At 36.4% G+C, this 21,992-nt stretch overlaps 1 protein-coding gene across 3 annotated transcripts in view; it reads right to left on the reverse strand.

Moving 5' to 3' along the window:
• TMEM87A (transmembrane protein 87A) overlaps positions 1 to 21,992 on the reverse strand; it is a 37,310-nt gene that overhangs the window by 8,888 nt on the left and 6,430 nt on the right. For 2 of the 3 annotated variants that reach the window (XM_058541343.1, XM_058541342.1), the window contains exons 4-13: positions 21,069 to 21,182; positions 18,809 to 18,862; positions 18,683 to 18,727; positions 13,432 to 13,549; positions 8,626 to 8,687; positions 7,669 to 7,852; positions 6,601 to 6,700; positions 4,209 to 4,302; positions 2,658 to 2,726; positions 492 to 600 (exon numbers count right to left, since the gene is read on the reverse strand). In XM_058541343.1, coding sequence (XP_058397326.1) covers positions 492 to 600; positions 2,658 to 2,726; positions 4,209 to 4,302; positions 6,601 to 6,700; positions 7,669 to 7,852; positions 8,626 to 8,687; positions 13,432 to 13,549; positions 18,683 to 18,727; positions 18,809 to 18,862; positions 21,069 to 21,182 — 949 coding nt within the window. Of the gene's footprint in view, positions 1 to 491; positions 601 to 2,657; positions 2,727 to 3,341; positions 3,414 to 4,208; positions 4,303 to 6,600; positions 6,701 to 7,668; positions 7,853 to 8,625; positions 8,688 to 13,431; positions 13,550 to 18,682; positions 18,728 to 18,808; positions 18,863 to 21,068; positions 21,183 to 21,992 lie in introns of all 3 variants that reach the window. The other variant, XM_058541341.1, reaches the window with a different exon arrangement.

Consider the following 21,992-nt stretch of genomic DNA (forward strand, 5'->3'; position numbering starts at 1 on the left):
TCACTACTCTCAGTATCAAGGGCCAAAAGGCAGGCAAATTAGCCTACTGTGGCTATGGTCTATGTAATGCTGTATTTTATGCAGGCTTAGTGACACAGATAAAAGCAATATAATAGCCATGTACCCCGATCTAAAATTCTATAGCTATTTAATGAAACCAAATAAGCATTAATGTCTTCTAAAAGGAATCTAAATACTATATGGCATTCAAGCTAACTTGCCTCAAAAAAAAGAATTCAGACAGGAGAGGGATATACTAAGAGTTGAAATTATATGTGGTCTATTTTCAGCTATTAAAATAAGTGGTTCTTAATCTTTTTTGAACCACAGACCCCTTTAAGAATTTGACAAAAGTTCAAGACGCCTTCTCCAAGTGAAATGCACAAAATTTTCTCTGTAATTTCAGAGATCCCACCTATGGCCTCTCAGGGTAAGAATATCTGTTCTAAAAAGAACACGTTCAGACAGCAGGAAGACAGTCCCTGACTTACCTGCCACTGCCAAGATAAGCGTGTTGGTGAAATGTCGGTACAAAGAGAGTTTTACAATGTTCCTCCGAAGTTTTAAGAGCTTCATTGTTTGAGTCAGGCTAATAAATATGTGTTTGCAGGTCAAGGAAATCAACATTCAGAAAAAACAGTAAGCTAGTAAATTAATCCTCAAGTTTCTTTGAGGAACTGAGGTCATACTGATAGAGCTACGGATCCCAGAGTCCTTACAGTTCTCTCATTCTCAATCTCTCAAACATTCCAAGCCTCATCATGATTAATAAGAAAGTCTCCATTTTCAATGAGACTTGAAGAGAAGACAGAACCAGGATAAAGGAAGAATGCAAAAAGTAAGAAGAAAAAAGAGGAAAAATATAAAAAAGAGAGAGAAATAAAGACAAGAAGAAGCTTTCTAGAGAAACAAAGATGAAAAAGAAAGACAAATGGAATGAAATTGAGTAACAGGCAAGGGAATAGGAGTTAATATCATCTTGTCTCTTCCTTTAAGCTAAGTGGCTCTGTTCTCACTGTCCCAGCTAATCCAGGCTAGGGTCATACATACACTCAGGCCTACAACCCTCCCCAAGTTCTACACTCGGTCCCCTCATGCCATGTTAAGGAACCTGCCATCAGCTGCCTGAGCTATCTTGAATTAAATGACCGTACAATTACAATTGGCTGAGAATCCCAGGCAGCTAGGCTCTAAAAGCAACGAGTCTCCATTTTCAGAACATTACTCCCAAGCAGAAGTTGCCACAGAAAGATATGAGGGGAAATGACGACTACCAAAGACAGTATCTGCTCTCATGTCCAACTTTCAGAATGAGAAGCAGATATGAAAATAAGTGAGTTGGAGTTTGCTTCTGCCCTTCAACAGAGCCTTAGTTGCTACCTAATCATTGGGTTATCTTACTGTATGGAACATTCCAACTCCCTCTCTCCACTCCTCCCAATACTCGTATAGGTTCACAAAGCACACTTGAAAGATATCGACCTAGAAAAGCTTGGACTATTTAGACTCAGGACACTTCAATTTCAAACATTTTTGACGTATGACAATCCACTCAAATTCACAAAATTGCAATTTTGTTTACATGCAGCTTTTCATAAAAGTCAAGTCTATCAAGACAATAAGATTGCACAATTACACATAGGACCAAATACACAAAAACCAAAACAAATTTTAAAAAATCCCAAAAAGATAAAAGTCCAGAATGAATGAATGAATGAATGAATCCTTCATTCAAAAGGCCAAGTCCCTAATAAACAAATGCTTAATTTTAAGAAACAGAAGAAAAAGATTACTCAGATAAAAACTTTATCTGTTGGGTGACTCTGCCTGTAAATGAATCAATATTTATTACAAAGAGTGGATTCAGACAATCCCAAGTCAGTTTTTGAATGAGGGGACAAAACACCTAGCCCTGTAAGGGTTAAAATCTACTAAACCTACATAGAATTTTAAGAGTCAAACAACCTTAGGTAGTTCCTGAAACCACATTTTAAGAATCAAAATCTTTTCATAATTTTCAAAGCATTTAATAATTGCTAGAGGCTGAAAGAAACAGCAGGACCAGAGCAGCCAGTGATTCTACACTAAGGAGAGTGCACAAGTAAGTCCAAAATCGAAGTGAAATGCTCATTTAAAAAAAGAAAAGCCAGGGGCCGGCCCGGTGGCGCAAGCGGTTAAGTGCGCGCGCTCCGCTGCGGCGGCCCGGGGTTCGCTGGTTCGGATCCCGGGCGCGCACCGACGCACTGCTTGGTAAGCCATGCTGTGGCGGCGTCCCATATAAAGTGGAGGAAGATGGGCACAGATGTTAGCCCAGGGCCGTCTTCCTCAGCAAAAAAAAAAAAAAAAAAAGAGGAGGATTGGCGGATGTTAGCTCAGGGCTGATCTCCTCACAAAAAAAAAAAAAAAAAAGCCAGAAGCTTTTATCTTGTGCTCATTCCACAGTCACCAACTTCTGATGCAATTTTAAAAATTAAACACAAAGAAACAAAAAAAACTGCTTACCTGAGCCCTCAAGTTGTTAGACTGAAAATACCCTATTCCTCAGACTAAGGAGTAATTAACAAAACTGGTAAAAACTCTTTGCAGAAAGATCAATGGAAACCCATCTCCAAGGGGAGAAAATGGACCGCCATCAAACAAGCCAATGAGAAGGATATCCACCAGCACAGGGCAGTGTCTAGGAAAGCCAAGGGGATAAAGGCCAAGGAAGCAAGATCAGTCTGGGCCTGCAGACAAAGAAAAACAGGTGGTGAAAAAGAGACATCCAGAGAGGCACAGAGAAGAAACCAGCACACGATTCTGCATTTAATCATCTGGAGGGTTTTACATTTGAACTGAAAGAAAATAAAAAGGACTAGCACCTGGCACCTATATCATTCTTCCCTTCTGACAAACCATCACGTACAATATACAGCTGTAAGCATTTCATACCAACTGTCAATTACAATCTCAATACAATGAAACATGCTGCCAACTAATAAAAGGCAACCACCATAGAGTTCCTAGTGTGCTAAGATCCACGTTAAGAAGTGACCACACCAAAAACTATGGTGTTCTAAGACCCCATCCCATCCCCTCATTTCCTATCATTGTGCTTTGGGGTACAAGTCTAAAAAGATCCTTCTCATATTTAAAATTACTGTATCATTCATATACCAAGAATAACTAATTTCCAGAATTGTAATATAATTTTACAAACAAGAGCTCACCCCAAAATAAAATGTAACGCAAGTACCTCTCTTGCCCCAAAAACTATGCTACTTTTTTTCATAAGTTTATATATAAGACACTAATTATAAAATCCTAATTACCCAGTCACCAGAACATTATTGAAAGGATATCCATAAAATAATACAGGCATCAATTGCTGAGAGGGCCAGGTTTACTATTAGAGCCAAGGGATAAGAAAAATACTACAGCATCAGAAGAAAGAAAATGAAATTGACAGAGAGTTAAAGTTGCTAAAAGTCTAAGGAAACTATATACAGAGGACAGTGTGATTTGAAAAACAAATTTGCATCCATAAAGTGTTTTACTTAAGGGGCAATTTACTGCAAAACTTATTGACCCCAGTTTTCTTGAGGGCAAAGTCAAGTTTATAGCATTTATCACCCTGAATCTAACAGGTTATTGCACATAGCGATTTTTTTAATAAATAAGAAAAATAACTGGAATGACCTACAGAGGCCCACTTCTTTTTCCCATTAATCCAGCCCTAACATAAATTTCTTTATCACTTATATCTCAGTGCTTTGGTTTCCTTCCCTGGCAAAGGGTATAATTAACGTAATTCTCGAGAAAAATGAGAAACTTAATTAGATGCATTTTAAGAAAGCCTTTGAAAGTCAAGTGCTAGTTAAGCAAAGAGCATTGTCACTTTAAGACACAAATTAGATTAACCAGCAAGTGCATGATTACAATGTTTGCCACTTATATAAGAATGGAGCCCACTGTCCAGGAGGAGGAACTAAATAAGCAGCAATTTGGGGACAGCTGGGAAAGCATTCATTCCTCGTCACACATTAAATTTATAAAGCTCTAATAGATAAATCAATAAGAAAAAATTAATTAGACATACATTTTGAAAATCAGAGCCCAAAGGTGACTTAAAAGAAGTAGTAAAGCCCACAGACATTTCCACTTCACCCTCTCAAGACAAAAAGAATACATCTGAACTGACCACAAAACTCAGATTACGCCATACTGACCCCAGTAACTCTGAGGACCCCTTCCATGCCAGAGAACAAAAGGTAGAGGGCTCCTGCAACCACAACCTTGTGAAGAGTCACTCCAAGGCGAGGCCTGAAAAGACAGCAAAGACAGGGTTGAGTACAAATGCAACAAACCCCAAGCCAAACTAAGTAGCAGGAACTCACGTTGATTAATACAGGACAACAACTTAACAGAGAAAAACAAGACACTTCATTCACTGAGAGAAAAAACTCAAAAGAACATACGGTCTTCAAACAAGATAGTGAATACTAGAACTTTAGAATTGGTCCCTGGTTACTGCATTTTAAAAAACTTTTTATTATAGAGAACTCTGAAACACATTCAATAGTATAATAAACCCCTATATACCATCATCCACTGCCAATAACCGTCAACCTTCAGCCAATCCTGCCCCGTGTGCACCCTATCCACTTCCCAGTCTCCCATATTATCTCAAAGCAAATCCTAGACAGCAAATCTTTTGTTATATATATTTCAGCATGTGTTTTTAACAGACACGGACGTTTAAAAACATAACCACAACACCATCAAATCTAAAAATTTTAACGATTGATATAATCAAATATCCTGTTAGATAAATAGTACATTTGCAAGCTAAACGTCCAACAAAATAAGAAAAGTCTTTTGAGCAGCTTGTTTGAAGGAAGAAAAGTCTTAGATCCTTGATATTCAAAATACTACTCAATAGAATCTAAATTTTAACAAGATCCCCAGCTGACTCATTAGTGCATTACAGTTTGAGATGCACTGCCTTAAATCATGTCCACCTAAGCCTTAGCAATATTTGTTCTTCATCTTTTGTTATACACTAGAAAAGCTCTGTATGGGCAGGGATTTTTCCTCCCCCCTGGTGCATCTTAGAAATCTAGAGTATTTCCTGGCACATAGGAGGCACTAAATATGTGTTAAATGAATAAATTTTAAAAATGAAAACCCCCCATGCCCCTAATCCCAATTACAGCAAAACTCCTTTAAATGAATGAATAAATTTTAAAAATTAAAAACCCCCCATTTCTTTAATCTCACTTAAAGCAAGACTCCTTGAAATAGTTATTTCAAGACAACTGTAGACAGTTGTCTACACCTGGCTAGTTTCAATTCCTCTCCTATTCTCTCTTGAACTCATTCCAATCAAGCTTTTGTCCCAACACTTCACCAAAACCATCTTGTTAACGTCACTAATATCTTCCACGTAGTTAAACCCAATGGTCAATTCTCAATCCTCTTATTTGACACAATTAATCACTCCCTCCTTGAAACACAGTCTTCTTGCCTCCTACTGCACTGGTCATGCCTCAATTTCCTCTGCTCTAATTCTGCTTCATCTCACTGAATTCTAAATAACAGAAAATGTTCAAGGGCTTAGTCTTTTGACCTCTTTTCTATATACACTCACTTTCTTGGTGATCTCATTCAGTCTCACGGCTTTATACATCTACACCCTTATAACTCTCAAATTTATATCTGCATCCTAATCTCTCCCCTTTACTTCTCTTTGGATATCTAACTGAACTCCTAATCTTGCCTCTACTCCAAACTTATTCTACCTAAGACCTTCCTGAACTCAGTAAATGTCAACTGCACCCTCCCACTTGCTCAGCCCAAAACAGCTGGCATCATCCTTGCTTCCTCCTCTCTTCCACATCACACATTTGATCCATCAGCAAATGCCATCAGCTCTACGTTCAAAATATATACAGAATCTGACCACATCTTAGCATCTCTTCCCCTGGGTGTACAGTTTCCTCGCCTCCTTGAGATCTTTGCTTAAATGTCACTAAATGAAGCCTTCCTTGCCCACCCCATTTACAAGTGCAAGCTCCACTTCCCACCTAGCCCTCTCTATACCCTCTCCCTGCTTTATCTGCTGCATAGCACTTACCACTGACATATCAGATATTACTCACTTTCATCTGTGTCCCCTCCCTCCACAAATGTAAACTCCAAGTCTTTGTTTACTCATTGTATCCTCAGCGTCTAGAACAATGTCTAGTATATAGAAGGCATTCAATAAAATTTTTTTGAATAAAAATAGATTATTTTCAGACTATTGCAGCAAGAATGCTCTTCCCATAAAAAATTTGATTTGAAAAAATATTTTGGAAGAGTAAAGTCACTATAAGTTTACTCTAAAAGCTTGATGTTTCAACGTCCTTCACTACACTGATTTTCCTTGAGTTCTTAGAAGTGAAATGAAACACTTAACATTTTTCCAACTTCTACAAATCTATAAAATTTCAGATGCCTGTCTTATTTCAGAACTATTTCTTATATCAAGTCTTTCAGAATGACAATGGGAACCTGCAATACTGTTTCAATTTAATCAACATCGTAATATGCTCTTCCACACAAGAAGTTAATACTTACTTGACAATGCCATATCCCAGACTCACTATGATGACCAGGGTTCGAGCCAGTGAGCGTTTAACTGCTGAAAGCAGCTCTGCAAGGATCAGGGCACCTTGCACTGCAAGAGGAAAGGGGGGAAAGGTGCTATATTCAAAGTTTGGGAAAAGGCGTGCTTCTGGAACCAGAATGTCAATCTCACACTCTTCAGAATAAGCACTGGTATTAGTTCTACTAAAAAAGAATACCTCTTCTGCAATTTTTACAAGTACAAAAGCTGATTTCACTTATCTTACACATGTGAATAGTAATCTGGGTGTGCTCAATTCATCTTCTCTCCCCACTCCCCACTTCACTAACACCCCAGCAGAATACCTCACCCTACACGGACACTTTATAACATCTAGGAAACTTCTCCCCCATTTTTAAAAACTGTGACATACAGCTATACATAGAAAAGCACAAAACGCATACACACATACAGAGTTTTCACATCATTTTCACACCTACTATTTTCAAGCCCTTTCAAAGACAGGGAAACATCTAATTAGTATATCTTGCAACAACAATCATTAATAATTAAATGGTCTGATGCGAGAGAACCAAAGCTATCACAAAAACTTCAGTACAAAAACATTCCTGTCATTAATTGTTCACCTTACTAACCTATAAGCACCCTATTTTCTTGGTATTACTGTATTTTACCAATTCTTAGAAACACTTCCCCCCACATTTTAATATCTTTGAAATCAAGGTGTGTCTTACAGTCAATGTTAAATTGGCAGTATTTACTTTCTCTCTTAGATATATGTAACAATGGTGCCTTAAAAATTACGGGCAATTGAGATTCAATGGTGATGATAATCTTTCCCAAAATGGCCACTACTATTGTAACTTTTGTGAGTATATTTCAGTAAAATCACTCTTAAATCACTGAACCCCCAAGTTACGAGATTAAAAACAAAAATCACAACCATAGTGATTCTGCTTAAGTTTTTCTAATAACTCAATGACTGCTGACCTTAGGAAAATTGTCACACATCTCACCTGGTGATCACACAAACTGGCAAACATTTTTCGGTTACGTACCAGATTCTCCTTTGTACCGAATGTTCTGAAATTCTGCATAGAAGACAGCTTTCTCAAGCATTCCCAGGAAGATGACAGCACCAATCCAAAACTGAATTCTTAAGAGATCTCTCCAGTAGCAGGCAGACCATGCCAACCACAGAACACCAAACAGGACATATACAATACACATCACCATGAAAAACTGTCATCCAAGTGGGTAAGAGATAAAAAGGAGTATTAGGGCCAAGAAAACTATAAAAAATATATTATACCTTCTATTTTAAAAATAATTAATTTATTTCTTTGGAGTTCAATAGTAACACGAAAAAACTGTCTCCTCTTGAGCAGAGGGAGACCACCTAAGGACCTGTCATCAAGAGTGACCACTCTTCTGTATTAAAAGAGGTTTTTCAGCTCACAATCTAAAATTATATAAATGAAGACAATACTGAAGAGGAAAAAAGGCATGGCAGAGTTAGGATATATCTGAAGGCAATGAAACACGACAAAACAGGAAAACTATAAAAGGGAAAAGAAGAAGAAAAAAAACAATCATGAACAAAGGAAATCTGAAAAGAGATTAAGGATATTCCCAAACATAGACACAGATACCACGCACTGAAAAGGAGGAAGCATCATCATTTAGTTACTTTAAGCAGGATCAGAAACTATGGGATTGTAACAAGCGCCCCTCTTCTTAGAGAATGTCAGACATGAAATCATCTTTGAGGCATTTTCCAACTCTAAAATTCCACAAGTCATTGACCTCTTCATTTTACAGGTGAGAAAACGAAGCACAGGGGGGTTCACTGACACTCCCCAGGTCACATTCTAAGACATAAGAACAGAAGTGCAAGCAATATTTTCTGAACTGTTCAGGTACAATTCTTTAAAAAAGAATATTGCTACAAAACATGGATAATCTCTCAAGCTAAACTCATTTAATGTAGAGGTTCAGAATGTAAGTTCACTTACAATCATCAATGGATAGTCTTCAAGCGTGAGATATTCATAGGGCCCCTTCACTTCAACAGTCACTGCCAAAACATAGTCCTCAGAATTAATTTAAAGGACACAGAAATTAAATAAAAACACTGTGTGATATTTTTTGATGAAATTAATGAAAATTCCATTGGGTCATTTACTTTTAACTATCTCAATCTTGGTGAATATTACATTTATAGAGCACTTCGAAATTCACGCAGTGTTCCCATGGTTCATGCTGTGTCCCACGCAGGCCTCCATGCCTCTGCTCCAGCCAGTATCTTAAGTGGAAAAGCCCTTTGTTCCCATACACAGCCTTTAAAGACTAGATTGTACTTCCTCCACAAAGCCTTCTGTGAGCTGCCCAAGCGCAACTATTCCCCATCTCCTCTAAATTTCAAAAACACTCCATTTATACTTTTTCTTACAACACATCACTAACATGCTTTGAAAGTACAGGACTTCACGGGGCCAGCCCGGTGGCGCGAGCAGTTAAGTGCACACGCTCCACCGCAGCCTGGGGTTCACCGGTTCGGATCCCAGGTGCTCACCGGTGCACTGCTTGGCTAGCCATGCTGTGGAGGCGTCCCATATAAAGTGGAGGAAGATGGGCACGGATGTTAGCCCAGGGCCAGTCCTCCTCAGCAAACAAAGAGGAGGATTGGCAGATGTTAGCACAGGGCTAATCTCCTCACAAAAAAAAAAAAAGAAGAAGTACAGGACTTCATTCCTTCATTCTGCCATCCTCTTTGTCTTCTATCTCTCCTTACCTATATTTTCCTATTGCTTTATTATTTTTTTTACCTACTTCAATTTTACGTGACTTTGCTACATTAATGTATCATTTTTAGAAGGTGCTTAATAACAACAAGGTGTTTAACGAAGCAGAACAAGTGACAGTTAACAACAAGCACCTGAGTCTGCCCTACTGAAGCAAATCTATGACTATTTTAAAATTGTAACTGATAAAACTGTTTAGATAAATTTTAGGTATGATTAATAAATAAAAACAGATTTATCTCCAAAGACAGACTAATAACTGCCTATTCAACAAAAATTCCCCACTAATTTTTATCAGGCAAAAAGGACATACCATTATTAAAAGTAAATCAGGCCCAATACTTAGATTAACAAAAGGAGCAACCCATAATAGCAATCATAAAAATTTCATAGCAGAACTGGTTATTGAATCTATACATTCTTAATTTAATAAAAGAGCAAATAAAATAATTAGTGACTATTTGTCAGATACTTTGCTTACTCTATGCCAGAGGTGAGCAAAATACAGCACATGGGCTAAATCTGGTCATCCACTTTTGGTAAATAAAATTTTATTGGACAACAGCCACATCCACTCACATAATGTCTACAGTTGCATTCGCATCACAATGGCAGAGTTGGGTAGTTGTAGTAGACAGAATATTTACTATCTGGATCTTTAAGTTGGCTAACCCCCGCTCTATGCTAAAATACAACATACATTTACTGAGCACTTACTACGTGACACGCATTATGGAAAACACAGGAGATGGAAAGCCGAATAAGATGTTTTCCGCCATCTAGTGGATTACCATCTAGAGGGGAGAGGGAGTTGGAAAGCAACACAGAGAACTGTCCCTCTGAGCCAGATCCAGAAGGACGAGTGTGTATTTTCCAGGAAAAAGTAAAAAGCCATCTGGGTAGAAGACATGACATGAACAAAGATGGGTGTGAAAATGTATGATATACTTAAAGAACATGTAGTCTGAGACTGCACACAGTACCATATAGCAGTGTTTTGACACAAGGCAGCCAAAGGTAAACTGGGATAAGTTGTACAGTTTTATAAGCCTTGGGGCAGAATGTGGTCATTTTATAGGCAATGGGGAGATATCAAAGGTTTTAATGAAGGAAAGATTATAAGACTGTTTCAGAGAATCCTAGGACTTTCAGATGGTATAGTTAAGTCCAGCCTTTAAGGTATCTTCTTAGCTCGAAACAACAGATGAATTAAACAAAAAAAGAGAAAACAAAAACAACATAAACTTGAAAACAAGATAAACATTTCCAAATATCAAAACTGAACAGAAACTCAGAACAGTGCATGGTCATGTTGGTCTCCGGACCCAAAAGCAGGCTATGGGAGTTGGGAGCTCAGTTCCTGTGGGATCACTGAAAGTAGTAGGATTCTAAGAAAATGGGGACCAGACTAGCTGCATGAAGAGGCTGAAGTGGAGTGGAGCAAGGCTTTGCCTCCATCCTTTTCAAAGCAAGAAAGCTGAAAGTATACGTTGGCAACTGCTGCTTGAAACTACTACTCATTAGAAAGCCCTAGGCCTAGAGATACAGGAAGACACACATATGTCTTGAATCCAGACAGTATGCCAGGTGACCCACTGGTCTGCCTAGATCTGCTGTATCCCATATCACTATGGAGCATAAGACTCATCTTTGGATTGGGAATTAAGCATTCAACACGAGAATTCATGAAACACAAAAGTTTAAAATTAAGTCAAATTAAAGAAATTATAAAGATAAAAGTGGAAACCAATGAAATAGACAACAAAGAAATAGTCGGGAAAATTAACAAAACGAAAAGCAAGTTCATTGGTATAAAAATACAGTAAAATAAAATTCTAGAAAGATCTAAAAAGTTAAAAAGAGAAGGCACAAAAGCAATGTTAAGAATGAAAAAAGGTATAGATATAGATGTTTTTGTAAAGAAATACCATTAATAACTTTATGCCAATATATCTGAAAACGTGAATGAAATGGACAAGTTCTCAAAAAAAGCAAAAACAACCCTAATTCAAGGAAAAATAGAAAAACTAAAAACAAAATACTTATTACTATTAAAGAAAATCAATCAGTTTAAAACCTACGTGAGAGAGGAAAAAAAAGAACATCAAGCCAAAATACTACCATAAGTGAGTTCTACCAAACATTCAAGGAATGGATAACCCTATCCTTACAAAAACTGTCCCACAGAATATAAAAATAGGGGAATTCTCCAATTCATTGTACCAGAGTAGCATAACCTGGATGCCAAAACCCGTAGAACACAGTATGAGCAAAGAAAACTGTAGGCCAATCTTACTTTGAACATAGACAAAAAACTCTAAATAAAATTCTGGAAAATAGAATCCAGCTGTGTGTGTGCGTGCATGTGTCACAAGACCAATCGAATCCAGAACTGTGTGTGTGTGTGTATGAAGACCAAATAGTTGCATCTCAGAAATTCAAGAATGGTTTAACATTAGAGAACCAGTTAATACAATGCATAACATTAACAGATTAAATAAGGAAATCTATATGATCATTTTAATTAATATAATCGAAGCATTTGATAAAACTGAGCATTCGTTCTGTTTTCTTTTTAGTTTGGGGTTTTTTTATCTAAGATATTTACATTTTAAGGAGACAGGTTTAAATTATATTTTCTAAGTCCTTATGCAGTGTTGATATGAATGCTATGGCAGACTGCTCTCCTTTTTCATTTGAACAAATAAACAGTATAAAATAGGGAACATGTGCTTCTTGAAGAGTTGTTAACACTCAATGCTTAAATTGCCTTTGGGTGGTGACCTTCCTGTGGAAAAATTATGTTTCATTCTTCTTAATTTTTTCAGGCATATTTTTAAAAAATATAATCAATTTTAGCAATTAATATTTTCCACAAGATTGAGAACCTACTCATTTTTTAGAATATTGGAACAAGATTAATATATTACTTTAATCTCTTCTTTATTGGCAGTTTGCCTCTTTTTTTAATTTCTAACACTATATAAGTGTGTTTTCGATTTTACGTTGAATATTCTTGCATGAGTTTTCTGAAAAATGATTTTAAAAATTTTCTGCATTATTGCTATTATTTTTTGAACATTCAATCTTAATACTAAAAAAAGAAAGAAAAAAGAAAACTGCACTTAGTAAACTAGGAATAGAAAGGAACATCTTAAACTAAAGAATATTTTGAAAAATCTACAGCAAACATCATACTTAATGATGAAATGTGCCAATATTGCCAGTAAAGTCAGGAGCAAGATAAGGATGACCACCACCACTGTTTCTATTCAATATTCTATTTAAGAAAGCAGGGGAGGGAAGAAAACCGCAAAGGAGAAAGAAAAAAACAAAAAAAGAAACTACAGGAAATACAGACCAGTTAGTAAGTTATTGCAAAATTCCAGGTAAGAGATGATGACTCCATGAACTGAGCAACAAGAGTGAAAAGAACACTAAGAAAAATTGAGACATTAAAAAATTAGCCAAGTCAGTTAATAAAAAAAAATCTCCAAGTTTTGACTTGGTAACCAAGTTTTAAGTCTAATTCAGAATACTGAGAACATGATACTAATTAAAAATTCAGGGGCCGGCCCCATGACTTAGCGGTTAAGTGCGTGCGCTCCGCTGCTGGTGGCCCGGGTTCAGATCCCGGGCACGCACTGACGCACCGATTCTCCGGCCATGCTGAGGCTGCGTCCCGCATACAGCAACTAGAAGGCTGTGCAACTATGACATACAACTATCTACTGGGGCTTTGGGGGGGAGGGGGGGAATTCAAAAAGCAGGAAAATCAAATGAAGGAAAATGAAATCTAGTATCTATAATATATAATAAGAAACCATATGTGAAGTGCCTAAGACTGTCTCCGGTATACTTGGGCGCAGAAAAACGTTAATTTTTCTCCCTCAATTTTTCTACTTCCCAACAAACAGTCTTAAGTATTTCCTCCCTTAAAGCAATTTTACACTACCCGCCATGCATGACACAACTAGACAATAATATGAGTGGTAAAAAGCAACGAAATGTACTTACTAGTAAAAAGATTACTTAGTGAATTTTCTTTTGACGATTCCTTTGAGGATGAAATGCCAATATGTACAATAAAAATGTATGGTGCATCTTGCCAAGTTTTCAACGGATCATGCATTGCCTAGAGAGCAAAAAATGCATCACATCTTCAAGTCTTAAGAATTAAGAACACAAGTTAATAATACAGTATGAAAATTTTGCTCCAGAATGTATCCAGAAACAAGGTTGAGTCCTTCACTTTCATTCATTAAAACAGTAGGCACAACAAAACAAACAGGCCTATAGTGCACACAATAAATTAAGTTAGATTATAAATTACTAAAAGGCAGGACATCTTGTATCTTATTATACACACAAATCATATGTTTAACTTATTTATTTTTTTACAAGGAAAATCTCAAGTAAAATCACTAAACTAAATCTCTGTTTAACTAAGTCATACTAGAATAATAGGTTATATTTTACACAGATATCCCAAACAAATTAAGATTATTTAAATCACCTAAAGAAAAACAAAAAACAAAAACCTATGATAATGTGAGTGAATTATGAACACCAATTCTTGAATCTAATTCCCTTTGTTCAGTGCCCTTCCCAAGACTACCAGAATTTCTGCTGACAAGGTCTCACATTCATATCAAAAAATTAATCTTGTCTAGTCTATTTGGAAAGCAAGAGTCACTATCCTCCCTAAAGTCAAGGAAGTGGAGTTAACAGTCTCCATGTTTATAGAACTGGTTACTTGGGAAGAATCTGCTCCAAGGCCAGTTAGTCTGTGCAGAGACCTAGCAAAAAGCCCTCAAACGATTTGCTGCCATCCATGCTAGACGAACTATGGACCTCCACACACACATAAGACTAAGATACAAAGATAAAGGAGATGAACATAGGAAATAACTGGCTGCTGCTTCCTTATATGTAAAAGGAGAACTGCTACTTAGACTTGCAATTTATTACCTTCTGGTCTTACAAGGAACTTTTATCTAGAGACCTCTGGATAAGCTTCATTGATTGATTTATGAAACTCCTCAAAGTAGATAATAGATTTTGCATATTGATGCATTTTCCTGCAGAGCCACAGATTTTCTCAAATGCTCAAATTATCCTACAACCCAAGAAAACGCTAAACAAGAGTTCAAAAATTATATTCTATCATACAAATCCAAAGTGTCAAATACAGCAGATTAAATGATTCTTTAGCTATACATTTACTAGGTTATCTTGGTCACCTTAGAACATAAATGCCACGCTAAATCACACATTGATTTATCTCTGCCTGATGGTCTCTTCCTGACAAAATTCAGGAGCAGTTTGTGAGAAAACTTTACAGCTTCAAAGTTACAGGTACATCGCTTCCTATTTGCCCATAATTAACTGAACCTTTCCTGAACTTACTTGTTCATTAACGAATAAAACTTTGGTGTAATAAGCTGCTCTGCTATTAATTTTATATATCCTGAAACTACCTCTTACAAATTTCAAAAGGACTGGTTAATTCTCATATTCCAGGATTTGACAAAGTTTACATTTAACTCTGGAATACAGACATTCTGACCCTGTAAAAATAACACACATATGCCAGGCACTCTGTTAAGCATGTAACATTTATTACATTCTTTAATCCTCACAACAACCCTATCAGACAGGTACTAGTATTAGCTCCTTCCACAGGTGTCCTTCAGTAGGTGAATGGATAAATAAACTGTGACACATCCAGACAATGGAATATTATTCAGCACTAAAAAGAAATGAGCTATCAAGCCACAAGAAGACATGGAGAAACCTTAAATGCATATTACTAAGTGAAAGAAGCCAATCTGAAAAGGCTATACATTATATGATTCCAACTACATGAATCTTTTCTTAGGGGGAGGACAGGGAGAGGGCCTTTCCTCTCATCTTTTATCAGAGCTTTAATAAAAGAGGGTGGAGGTACTGAACTTGCGAGTATCCTTTAAATAGGATTATAAAGTATGCTCCTCTTAGGCCCAATTTTCAGGAAGAATGATAAAAGGACAGAAAATTATTTGACTTCTTTTGATTATAATCTAAGTATTTCTAAATATTATTTGTGGTATTCAACGGGGTCGTCTTTCAGCCAGCATTAATCACTAGGAACAGGGCTCAAGTTTTGAGCAGAACTTAAAAGTATGCTATGCACAGAAGACCACTGAATAAAGTACAATTACAAAGAGCCAATATGCATATAAATGAACATTCAGCTTCAACAGTAATTTTTTTAAAATACAATTTATAACAATTTAACCTGATAAACTGCATAAAATCTGTTTTAAACTATAATAGCCATTGTTTGCGAAGAAAGAAGGAAACAATCTTATTTTCTTGGGACCATAAATTGCTACAACTTTTCTCCAGAGCACTTTGACAAAACATAAAAAAGAACTTACAAGTGGTGCATACACTTGTAAGCAATACACTAGCAATTTCACCTCTAGGAATTTAAAGAAAATATCATAAATGTGCACAAAGATATAGCTAGACATTATGAATGTGACCTTATCTATAATTGTGAAAATTCAACGTACACCAACTGGGAGTTGATTATAAAAATCACAGTAAAATGGAATAGTACACAGCCACGAAAAAAGTGAAGTGCTCAATGTACCAATTTGTTAAGTGAAAAGAAAAAAATTACAAACAAGTATATATAATACAATCTCATTTTGGTTAATATGCATATGCTCTGTGTAATCACACCAAACTGCTAGAAAAAGAAACTACACAGGATTTTTACTTTTAAGTTATAGAACAAAATGTTCACCAACACGGAATTCTTTTGAAACCAGAAAAGAAAGATCTAAAAACAAATATGTCTACAAGAAGATTCACTGTAGCACTATTTAAAATTGCAAGATAATTAAACACATAAACGTCCAACAACAAAGAATTTGTTAACAAATTGCAATGTATTCATACAATAAAATACTATGCAGGCTTTTAAATAATGATACCATACAGCACTTACTGAGCTGGAAAGATGTCTATGTTATATTGCTAAGTTAAAAAAAAAAGTTGCAATATAATACATATTATAAGATTCCCATTTTTAAATAAACTAAATGTAAATATGCACATAGACAATAGACTAGAAGATAAATATATTTACAGTCTATTGGTACATGGTAGTATTATAGATGATTATTCTTTTCGTTTATGTATTTTTTTTTTTATTTTTGATAGTGAATATATACATACTAGCAGCAATAAAAAACCCAATGGATGCTCTTTGTTATTTCAAAAAAAAAAAATTTAATGAAGTCTGCCATGCTAACTTCATTTTTAGGTTAAAATTCTATACAACTACAATCAGGGCAGGGAGAATGGGGATACTTCCAGAACGACAGAATAAGGACCTCTGAAAATGCACTCACCCATAAAAGCAACAAGAATATGGGTGAAAACTATCAGAATCAACTTTTTTGGAACTCTGGGAATTAACTAAAGACTTACAACAATCCCAGAAGTGTTTCCTCAAGAAAAACAGCTGAATCTTAGTAAGAAAAGCAAGCTTGTAGCGTTTTTGTTCACCCTAATCTCATGTCCCTCTTCCAAGCTCCCTTAAACCAAAGGCTTCACAACTATAAGAGCTGTGAAAAACAGCAGTTTGGCAGCCACTGAAAAAAAACAGAACAAGTTTGGAGGTCCCCTGAAGCCCAAGTGCCAGAGCTGTCTGGCAGGCGCTGAAAACCTCCATTCCCAGGGCTTATCTTTTATATGACCTGACTCAGAGCTCATTCAGTGGGCAGGACCCTGTACCCAGGGCATTGTCAAAAACATGCAGCAGCAATTGCGAAAGATCACAGCTTCCCAAGGTGACGTAGTTCCTAGGTGGGGCTATCAAGAGGCTGACTAAAATCTTAAAATTGAAAGTGAGATGTCCAAAGTGGTTTTGAAAAGCTCCAAAATATTCCTGGAAATCTAGAAGGCCATGAGTACGTGCAGGACTCCATGTATGTGCAGGAGTGTGCACACATGCCCAAGAGAGACCTGAGAAGGCCCTAACCACTCACCTCTGGCTGACCTTACAGGTCTACACAAGAAGGAAGTAAAAGTTAAGACAGAGTTCTAAATTGAGAAAGAAGCCAGGCACAAGGCCACAAATTGTATAATTCCATTAACATGCAATGAACAGAAAAGGCAAATCCATAGAGGCAGAAAGAATAGTGGCTGCCCAGGGCTGTGGGAAGGGTGAAATGAAGAGTGGCTGCTAATGGCTCTGCAGTTTCTTTTCGGGGTGAAGATGTTTTGGAATCAGAGATTAGTGGTTGCACAACTTGTAAATATACTAAAAACCACTGAATTGTCTGTTTTAAAAGGGTAAATTTTGAGATATGTATATTATGTCTTTATAAGTTGCTATAAAATTAAAAGTTTCATCAGTTTTGTAAAAAGCTTGACCCGACATGGATAACTATCTTATTTCCTCTATATTTTTAACTGGCAAAGTTTTTTTTTTTTTTTTTTTTGTGAGGAACATCAGCCCTGAGCTAACATCCATGCCAATTCCCCTCTTTTTGCTGAGGAAGACCAGCCCTAAGCTAACATCTATTGCCAATCCTCCTCCCTTTTTTTCCCCTTTTTCTCCCCAAAGCCCCAGTAGATAGTTGTATGTCATAGGTGCACATCCTTCTAGTTGCTGTATGTGGGACACCGCCACAGCATGGCCGGACAAGCGGTGTGTCGGTGCACACCCGGGATCCGAACCCGGGCCGCCAGTAGTAGAGCGCGTGCACCTAACCGCCAAGCCACGGGGCTGGCCCCTTAACTGGCAAAGTTTTAAGGAAAGTTTTTTAGTTATTGTCAATTAGAAAGTAAATTATGAAAATTTAAGGCATTCTTCATTTATAGTTCATTTATAGTCTTAAACATTATTTCAATTTTCCAAACTCTCTTCCAGTTATATTCTACCACAAGGCAATTTTAGATGGCAATTCTATCACAAGGCTCTTTCTTAATAGCTTCTTCCTATTTACAAGTAACATTTACGGGATGATAATTACAAAAACAATACAGATTGGCTGTAGCAAATATGGAAAATACATAAAACACAAAAAAGAAAATAAAAATCACTCATAACATCATCCACAGACAACCATTATTAACACCTTGGTCTATAGCTTTCATTCTTAAGTTTCTTTTTAAATCTTAGCATACTGAGATGATAACTCAAAATATACCAACATAAGAAAACTGAAATATGTGTTCAATGCCCCAAATTCCCTACTACACTTACAGTTTTGTCTCCAGTAAAGGTAATATTTGTTCCATTCTCCTTAGCCTTTAAACATTAAAAAAGAAAGAATGTTAAACCAAAATTTTTATTTTACTCTCAGAAAGATATAACAAGAAAAATATTTACCTCCTGTTTTTCTCCTAAAAGAGGCAATCGATGCATAAAATCCCCAGAAAAGCTCTATGAAAAAAATATAAAACTAAAATTAAAGATGTATAATAGTAAAAGAAAAGTATAGCTCCAAATCTACAGAAATGGTTAAAGCAAAAACAGTAAATATAACACGGCACTGACAGACAAAAGATTTCCAATTAACCACAAACAAGTGAATAAACCTTGCTAGGAACTAAAAAATAATATCAAACCATACAGACCACTCAATTTTTCTATAGGAATTATCGATATTTAACAATAACAAAACCTTAGATAGAAGATACATGTTTAGGATGGAGGGACCCTCTCTTTCCATAGATGAGGAAAATGTGGCTCAAAGATATAGAGCTTTAGATGCAGAAATGGGATTTGAACCTAAGATTCCTAACTCTTGGGTCCACTGCTCCTTCCACCACAATCCACTCCACACCTGTAAAAAACCTATACTAATTAACTTTCTTATCAGTTATCAGGAGACGAGGAATTCTTCCTAATTAGAGCACATATTTCAACTCTGTTACATTAGATTGGAGGAGGAGAGGAAACCTTACCAAGAGGGGTATATGGCAAGACCCTGGAAGGATTACAGCAGATCTGAAAGTAATGAACCTTGGGCAACAGTACACAACAGGCAGCTTTCCATAATCAAATCCAAGAAAGGCCAACCAATCCTCCTAGGCTGGGGGATAAATTTGGAGAACCAACAGAAAACTCCCTACTCAACATCACACTGTTCCTAGCTTTCCTTTTCGACATTCTTCCACCATTTCAAAGATATCTTCTTTTTCCTCTAAGTCTATAAAATCTAAGCTATGACAAGAACTCAACCCTTATAGTTCAATTATCAATTACTTTATTTGCTTATCAATTACTAATTATTAAATTGAAGCCTTCTTATCAATAAACTTTACTTCTAGTAACTGGTCAGAAAACCTAGCTTTCTGTGAACTCCTTACCTCTTCAAGGCAATTTGCTAAATATTCCAAAGCAATATTTAAATGCAGTAAGGACAAAGCAAAGGCTATAGTTACAATACCTATTTTGAACACCGATGAAATACATAATTTTGCTATCAAAAACCTAGTGTCAGATCCTATTTCTAAGAAAAGAGAATTTTATAAGATAAACCCCACTTATATGATTACATATACGTAAGCATTAAAAATACACAATATTATTCACTTCTTCCCCTTTACTCAAAAAAAAAGTGTAAAATTCAACCCTTTGATCTCAGGTCTGTAGCAGTAAAATCTAAAATCATTGACTTTTCTGGGGACATATCAATTAGATGAGATGACAAGAGAATTAAAAATTAGAGGTTTTAGGGGCCAGCCTGGTGGCATAGGTTTCAGGCACCAGCCTGGTGGCTAAGTTCACACGCTCCGCTTCGGCAGCCTGGGGTTCTTGGGTTCGGATCCCAGGCGTGGACCTATGCACTGCTTGTTAAGCCATGCTGTGGCAGGCATCCCACAGATAAACCAGAAGAAGATGGGCACGCATGTTAGCCCAGGGCCAATCTTCCTCAGTAAAGAGGACCAGCAACGGATGTTAGCTCAGGGCTCATCTTTTTTACAAAAAGAAAAAAAAAAAACTGAAAGTTTCAAATGCCCATCAATGGATGACTGGATAAACAAAATGTGGTATGTATGTACAATGGAATGTTATCCAGCCTTAAAAAGGAATGAAATTCTGATACATGCTATATGGATGAACCTTAAAAACATTCTGCTAAGTGAAAGAAGCCAAACAAATACTGTATGATTCTACTTCTTTGAAGTATCCAGAATAGTCAAATTCATGGAGACAGAAGCAGAATAGTTGTTACCAGGAACGTGGGTGGAGGGTGGGGTGTTATTGTTTAATGGTTAGGAAGTGTCAGTTCTGGATGATGAAAAAGTTCTGGAGATGGCTAGTGGTGATAGTTACACACAATGAATGTACTTAATGTCACTGAATGGCACACTTAAAAATGGTTAAAATGGTAAATTTTATGTTATGTAATCTTACCACAATAAAAAAGAATTGGGCGTTTGCTTTTTACACACAAAAGAAAGTACATCCTCTCTTTGATGAGATGAACATATAAGAGGCTGACTATGCACGTATCAGAACAGGCTTGTAACTTATTTCTGTCAGAAGAAAGAATCGGGAAGTAGGAAACTCATAGCTCCAAAAATACAGACATTACATTTTTCACCTCTTCTATTTACCTCTAACCACTATCAAACATTACCTGTGTTTTAAAGAGTTCACTGCAATTCTGGAACAATTTTGAGGATGTCTGATATTTCCCAGACAAGCCTTTTTTTTCCTTAAGGTTTTCCAAATATGTCTCCACCTCTTCTGCCTGGAAAAATGGAGAAAACACAAAGTATTTAACTTACCTTTCACAACTAAGATATGTAGAAGATAACAAATAGATTGCTTATGTTACAAATATAGTTTTGGGTTTGCTATTTTAAAAATTAACAGCATCAGATAAAGACTCTATATAATAGTATCCAAAAATCTAACAGATTAATGTAATTAAACTCTGAAGTACAGAATTCTAGTCTATGGCTCACAAAGGGTAGTTCCTCTAAAAATTCTCAGAAGACTGGGAAGCTGTCAGGGTCCACAGGGTTTTGTCACAAGAAAATAAATTTACAAGAATTACCTGAATAAATTAACACCACCAACAAAAAGATAATACTTGTGCTCATAAGCTAAGATAGAGCACAAAATTGTTGTGGGTTTTCACAGCCCACTGCTGATACTCTGAAAAAAACTCATCATTTCTGTGGCTTCATCTATCAGTTCCGAGATTTTTCTCCCATACCTACATCCCTAATCTTGCCCTCTTTTTCCTAAGCTCCAATTTTACATCTCCAACTATCTGCTTGTCATTTCCATAATTCTGTCCTGTGGCAATCCAAAATAATTATTACATTCTTAGCTTGTACTACCTACGAAGACTGAATCTGCTAAGCTCTTAACCAATTTATCTCAAGTTTCTAATGTATGAAATTTTTAGTTGTAAATTCAATTAGCGATCGATTAAAAGAAAAGGATCAACGATATTTCACACCCTATTCTGAAGATATTATCATTTATCTCTAAATTCTTCAGTCCTTTTAGTCCTCCCTGTCATATCAACCCTATCCAATGTTGTGTAACA

Source organism: Diceros bicornis, chromosome 5 (assembly GCF_020826845.1).
Source record: "Diceros bicornis minor isolate mBicDic1 chromosome 5, mDicBic1.mat.cur, whole genome shotgun sequence".
In the NCBI taxonomy this organism is placed as follows: domain Eukaryota; kingdom Metazoa; phylum Chordata; class Mammalia; order Perissodactyla; family Rhinocerotidae; genus Diceros; species Diceros bicornis.